Source organism: Chiloscyllium plagiosum, chromosome 34 (assembly GCF_004010195.1).
Source record: "Chiloscyllium plagiosum isolate BGI_BamShark_2017 chromosome 34, ASM401019v2, whole genome shotgun sequence".
Lineage (NCBI taxonomy): Eukaryota > Metazoa > Chordata > Chondrichthyes > Orectolobiformes > Hemiscylliidae > Chiloscyllium > Chiloscyllium plagiosum.
In genome coordinates, this window is record NC_057743.1 from 42,161,507 (window position 1) to 42,168,722 (window position 7,216).

A 7,216-nucleotide genomic window follows, 5' to 3' on the forward strand; every position below is an offset into this window, starting at 1 on the left:
GTGGGACTGTTCTAGAAAGAGAGATTAGGCAAACTGAGCCTGTATTCTCCAGAGTTCCAAATGATGAGAGGTGATCTCATTGAAACCCACAAAATACTTAAAGAGATAGAAGGGTAGATGCAGGAAAGAAGTTTCCCTGATTAAGGAGTCTAGAACTGGGGGCATAATTTAAAATTAAGGGGGTTTTCGCCATCAAAATAACCTACTTTCTATTTATCCTCTCAAATTAGATTCCCCACAGTGTGGAAACAGGCCCTTCGGCCCAACAAGTCCACACCAACCTTCCGAAGAGCAACCCACTCAGACCCATTCCCCTACGTTTACCTCTTCACTTAACACCACGTGCAAGTTAGCTCGGCCAATTCACCTAACCTGCACATTTTTGGACTGTGGGAGGAAACCGGAGCAAACCCACGCAGATACGGGGAGAATGTGCAAACTCCACACAGACAGTTGCCTGAGGCAGGAACTGAACCTGGGCCTCTGGTGCTTTGAGGCAGCAGTGCTAACCACTGTGCCACCGTGCCGTTTACTTCAATCACATTAGTCCGTAATCTTCTATTCGACTTAGTCTCAGCAAACTCTGCCTATAATTTAAGCTTTTAATTTTTAGCGTTAAATTTGTGGGAGAGCAGTGGTTTCAGGATCATCAGGCCTCTCTCCTGATGAAGGGCTTTTGCACGAAACGTCAATTTTCCTGCTCCTCGGATACTGCCTGGCCTGCTCTGCTTTTCCAGCACCACTCTAATCTTGTTTCAGGATCAATGTTTGCAGGGAACCCAGGGTGGGGGGGTGAAAGTTTAATGCTTCTTCCTGACATGCTTTAATCTACCATCTGAGAAGAGATGGCAATCCATTAAAGACGGGTTACAAAATATTACATGTAAAGGACACATTGGAAGATTACACTGTGCTAGCTGCCCCTTGTATTAATGATATCCTTTGTTCCTCAGCTTTCGTGGAGGCCTGGATGTTGCACATGGTCAAACAGGAACAGAGTCGGTTTATACCAAATTCAGGAGCAAAGAGATTATGTTCCATGTTTCCACAAAGCTCCCGTACACTGAAGGTGATGCACAACAAGTAAGTCTGGGCTTACACAGTTAGGAACAAATGGCTTTGTGATCATTCTTAATGCTCACAGTTTAGGGTCTGTTCTGGAGAAAGTACAAAGCAAACCAATTGAATCATATCAATATTCCCACTCTCCATCCCCACCTTGTCCTATCTCCAGATATTCGAATGGCTGACTGGGTGCGGATACTGCTTGATCCTGCCCTGAGCTTCATGAGCAGCAAGGGAATGCGAGCAGGTTTGCACAGGGTTAGCAGGTCTCCGTGACCCGGGCTGGAAGTGGGGAGAAAGGTGTAAGATACAAACTGCTGCTCCCATCCTCTAGTTTGATGCTTTCTGGCTGCACTGCTACAGTCTGAGGGCATGTAACCAATCATAAAGCTTTGCTTGAGGATCAGCTGACAAAAGCAACATTAGAAGTGTTTTCTGCTTAATACATCAATTCAAGGAAAAGCTCATTACAATTTGAGCTTTTCTAACACACTGGTGAAATTGTGGAGATCAACATTTTGGAAGAGTTCCATTAACTATGTCAGAGAGTTTAGTCGCTGTTCCTTCTGATTCTTTGTGCATTCAACCCCCTCCTGGTTTCAGTGAGTAAACTTACTGAATCATTTCATCTCCAAGTCAGCTGAATCTTTTCAGTAGTGTGTGTTTGAGAGTTTAGAGCATGTGTGAGAGGGAAAGATGTTGTCACAGGCTATGTCTGTTTCAGAGCCAGTCTGCAGGGCTGTGCCTCCCTGCGCTCAGTCAGGAGTCGAGTGCTGAATCGCCTGTTTAATGTATATAAACGGTATAGCACTCTTCAGAACTACCAGCTTGCTAGTGAATGGCACAGTAAGCTGTCGTGGTAACCCACTGTCCTTTCATGTTTCCTTCTATCTTTTCCCTGTATTCCAATCTGTAAGTTTCCAATGATGAGTCTACATTGTTGCATAAAAACATCAGCGAAGCAGAGTCAGTGGCCAGAGAAATACTCATGATTACTTCTGAAAGTCTGATTACCGTAGAGGAGAGCAAACTAATAAGAGCTGATTTGACAGAGGTGTTTAAAATCTTGAATACTAACAAGAGAAACTGCTGCCAATGGCTGTTGATTGAGCACAGAGGTGATTGGCTAGAGAAGCAGCAGGGACTTGAGAAAGTATTTTTATGCAGCAAGTGTTTTGAGTTTGAAGAGTACTGCCTTATATCACAGCAGATACAGATTCAAAAACAAAAATGTAAATTGCTGGAAAAGCCCAGCAGGTCTGGCAGCATCTGCGGAGAGAAATCAGAGTTAACCAGAATTCTGAGGAAGGGTCACTCGACCTGAAACGTTAACTCCGATTTCTCTCCACAGATGCTGCCAGACCTGCTGAGCTTTACCAGCAAACAGCATCTGCAGCTCTTTTGGTTTTTATTTGGATACAGACTCAAAATCAACTATTAAAGAGAAGTTAGATAAATGCTTCAGGGAAAATGCAGTGATGAAACCAGATTTGTGGAAAAAATGTGACTCTCTTTGAAAGAATCAATAAAGACACTATGGACCTCCTTCTGTGCTGCACTACCCCAGGTTTCTGGGTCAAAATGTTTGTAATCTTTAAGCTGTTCTGCTATTTTATGCAGTGGGTTAGAATGATCCAGAATGATCTACATGATAGGGCAGCAGGCTAGTACGATGGGACATAGCTTTAAATTGAGGGGTGATAGATATAGGACAAATGCCAGAGGTAGTTTCTTTACTCAGAGAGTAGGAGGGGCATGGAATGCACTGCCTGCAACAGTAGTAGACTCGCCAACTTTAAGGGCATTTACATGGTCATTGGATAGACATAGGAATAAAAATGAAATAGTGTAGGTTAAATGGGCTTCAGATTGATTCCAGAGGTCGGTGCAACATCAAGGGCTGAAGGGCCTGTAATGTGTTATAATGTTCTATGTAAAAACTTTCAGAACAGAATTGCAGAAATACAAAAATGAAAAATGACCCTAGTCCACTGGGGGGAATGTGGGTATGTGGCTGTAATTGGATCGCCCTTTTAAAGAGTATGCATAGCTGTGATGGACTGAATGGCACCCTTTGTGAGGTATAGCACAATAAAATGGTTCTGTAACACAGGGACTGTATATGGACTGCTGTGTAACACAGGGACTGTATGTGCACTGCTTCTGTTATCGATTTGGGCAGAGCAGAGGGAGCACAGAAGAAATGATTGAGTATTTTGAAATGTTGGTTTTACTGGCTGAGTACCATCTGACAGGCTGAGCCTTTAGCAACGTGGAGCTCCTGTGTTAATATCTGTTCCATGCCAACCACGACTGTTTCTGTGATAAGTGACTTTCTTGATTTAAAACAACAATGTGTTCAATTATTGGTGTGAAATATACTCGAGAGTGAGTTTACAATGAGCGCATACATTTAAAATACAAAATCAATTTAAATAGTCATCCACTGCTCACCTCTATCTCTTAACTGTATGCTCAAACTGATATCTGTGATGTATGTTTATGGATTCATAGACACGCGGCTTGTTTCTCTATTCAGCTTCAGAGAAAACGACATATAGGAAACGACATTGTGGCCATCGTCTTTCAGGATGAAAACACCCCGTTTGTGCCAGATATGATAGCATCTAACTTCCTGCACGCTTACATTGTTGTCCAGCTGGAAAGCCCCTGCAGCAGCAACACCATGTACAAGGTAACCCTGGTCTGCAGCCAGGAGTTCTGTTTACCACCAATGGCTCATTCATCCCATTTATTGTGACTAATTTTTATTATTAGGGCCCACCATGGCACTATCTCATTTCTGGAGACTCACTCTCAAAATGGCTACATAATACACTGATATGTTTTACTCTGAATTCAGTAAATCCCGGAGTGAGCGATCATGGGCGGCACAGGTGGTTAAGCACTGCTGCCTCACAGCACCAGGGAGCACTATCTCATTTCTGGAGACTCACTCTCAAAATGGCTACATAATACACTGATATGTTTTACTCTGAATTCAGTAAATCCCGGAGTAAGCGATCATGGGCGGCACAGTGGTTAGCACTGCTGCCTCACAGCACCAGAGACCTGGGTTCAATTCCACACTCAGGTGACTGTCTGTGTGGAGTTTGCACACTCTTCCCTTGTCTGCATGGGTTTCTGCCAGATGCTCTGGTTCACTTACACAGTCCAAAGATGTGCACTTTGGGATGGATTGGCCATGCTACTTTAGCCCATAGTGTTCAGAGATGTGCAAGATAGTTGGATTAGCCATGGGAAATACAGGGTTACAAGGAGGGTGTGGGTCGGATGCTTTTCGGAGGGTTAGATTTTAGATTAAGATTACTTACAATGTGGAAACAGGCCTTTGGCCCAACAAGTCCACACCGACCCGCCGAAGCGCGACCCACCCAGACCCAGACCCCTACTTTTACCCTTCACCTAACACTACGGGCAATTTAGCATGGCCAATTCACCTAATCTGCACATTTTTGGACTGTGGGAGGAAACCGGAGCACCCAGAGGAAACCCACGCAGACACGGGGAGAATGTGCAAACTCCATACAGAGAGTCACCTGAGGCGGGAATTGAACCCGCGTCTCTGGCGCTGTGAGGCAGCAGTGCTGACCACTGTGCCACCGTGACGGATTTGATGGGCCAAATGGCCTGCTTCCATACTGTGGAGATTCTGTCTCATAAAAACTTATATAATTCCAACAGGACAAGGTGGGGTAAATGCTGGAAGGTAGTTTCCAATGGTGGGTGAGTCCAGAAACAGGGGGTGACAGTCTAATGATATGGGGTAGGCCATTTCGGACCAAGATGGGGAGACATTTCTTCACCCAAAGCATGTGGATTTCTCAAACATAGATCGTGGTTGAGACTGAAACAGTGAATGTTTTCAAGAAAGAGTTAGATATAGGTGTTAGGGCTGAAGGAACTAAAGGGTATGGAGAGTAAGTAGGAGCCTGAGTTGGATGAGCAGCCGTGATAGTGGAGTAGGCTCGAAGGGCCAAATGGCCTACTCCTGCTCCTATTTTGTATGTTTCTGTGTCTCTATCCTCCTGATGGTTATCCAATGCAGGAGGTGACTGCTGGAAACACAAGAATGTGCACATCTCCTGACAGCCAGCATCTAAACTTGGCAGCAATGCTCCAAACCGTTAAATAACCAATGGTTACTCAAAATCCAAATTCCCAGGCAGCAGAACGTTGATGGGAAGAAAGCAGTGAGTGATGGGAGATTCACTGTCTGTCTCTAAATGAACACTTTCAAAAGGAAGGAACTCACAAAGGGAAGAGGAATTAGGAAGTGTGATAAATTGATCTCAAAACTTTTCTCCCTCCACTCCAGTCGGATTCCCTGGTGGAAACATTGAGAAAGGATTTCAAGATGGGAAGAGCAGCTCAGGCGTCTCTTTGTTTAAATAGAGTGACAACATGGTGCCATGTGCTCCTATTCCACAGAAACTGAAAACCTCACCTCAAAATTCCCAAAAATCCAGGCAGTTCCTTTTGTTTTATAACCACACTGCTCAGAGGTATAATGACACACCTCTGGAGTCAGTGGGACTTGAAAGCAGGCTTCCTGACTCAGAGGTAGGCATTTCCCCTTTATTGGTACAACCTAACACATAACTCTGCTAGCAATGCCAGCGCGACAGTGTTACCAGATTATGTCATTGGGTTGGAGAACTCTCCCATATAAAGAACTGAAAAAGTTTGTCAGTAAGATAGGAGATTCTCTGAGATTTGATTATAAATATCTGCACTTCATTCATTCACTCATTACGCCTCCAGAACCTTCCGGCTTTGCACAGTATTATTTTTGACAGCTGCTCACTTGGTAGTTTGCACCAAATCACTAGCCTGTGGTATCTCCAGAAGCTATCTCACCAGCTCCTCTACTTCTCAGGTCTCCGTCACAGCAAGAGATGATGTTCCATTCTTTGGTCCTGCACTGCCCGATCCAGCTGTGTTTAGAAAGGTAACTGCTTAATCCACATGGACTTGAAATTATTCTGAGCACTGATGTGTATGAATACATAATAGGTTTGTATGGAATTATCCCACTGACTAATCTCACAGAATTCACTCTTAATCAATTGATTTCTCCAACTTTCTGTCTCGAAGACATTAATAGTATGAACTTGTGTACAAAGCAGAACAGTTTGGTCTGAGGAGTATACCTGCATTGCAGCATTGCATCAAGGAGGCCCATTCCATCAACAAAAATCAAGAACAGACATCTTTCTCTCTCTCTCTCTCTCCCTCTCTCTCTCCCTCTCTCTCTCCCTCCCTCTCTCCCTCCCTCCCATAACACTGCATGGAAACAACACTGTGGACTGACTCCATCCGGACACCTCACCGTGACCATGTCCTCCACCTACACATCGTCACCACCACCTCCCAGGAAGGGAGCACGGAGGCTCCCTCCTACACCTCCTCCTGTAAACAGCTCAGATACTGAAACTAATCTGTGATAGTCCCTGCCCTCCTCACTTGTCCTGACATTTTCAACAATCTGTGCTCATATACACGCAGCACTCTCTGTTCTCACACCCCCTTTATAATGGCACAGCCTGTTTTAAACTGTCTTTCATTGTCTTTCCTGCCGAAGTGTATCACCTCAAACTGCTCTGCATTAATCCCCATCTGCCATACACCTGAACACTACACCAATGTGTGATTGTCCTGTGATTGTCCTGTTACAGTTCCACACTGTCCTCCATAGACTTCAGAGTTCTTCCAGGTTCGGTGCCATCTACAAACATTGAGATTGTTATAGCGTCACAGTCCCCACGAAACAACTGAAAACCTGCCCCACATACACGCGTGTGAGCAAGTGAAATACTGATATATTCCTATGGACAGTCGAATAATGACATGCTGTCAATGGAGCAACAAAAGTCCTGACACACACCAGACGGAGCAAATGAAATATTGACAAGCCACAGAGCAAGAGGAATCCGGATAGGTTCCACTTATCGATATTCACCAGGGTATAATGTGATGAAGTTGAAAGCGTGTACTGTACCTTTAAGCGAGGGTGAATTCTGTTCTGAACTGAGAGCTTACAAGCATCTGTAATATGAAAGGGTGGCAGACCCAGACACAGTATATTGCTGTAGAGCTGGTGTCGGGAAATAAGCAGTTAAGAGAAAGG

General features: G+C 44.5%; 1 protein-coding gene across 16 annotated transcripts in view; it reads left to right on the forward strand.

Moving 5' to 3' along the window:
• Positions 1 to 7,216, forward strand: part of rap1gapa (RAP1 GTPase activating protein a) — a 566,513-nt gene that overhangs the window by 473,599 nt on the left and 85,698 nt on the right. For all 16 annotated transcript variants that reach the window (XM_043676342.1, XM_043676343.1, XM_043676331.1 and 13 more), the window contains 3 exons: positions 954 to 1,083; positions 3,605 to 3,760; positions 5,966 to 6,037. In XM_043676342.1, coding sequence (XP_043532277.1) covers positions 954 to 1,083; positions 3,605 to 3,760; positions 5,966 to 6,037 — 358 coding nt within the window. The remainder of the gene's footprint in view (positions 1 to 953; positions 1,084 to 3,604; positions 3,761 to 5,965; positions 6,038 to 7,216) is intronic.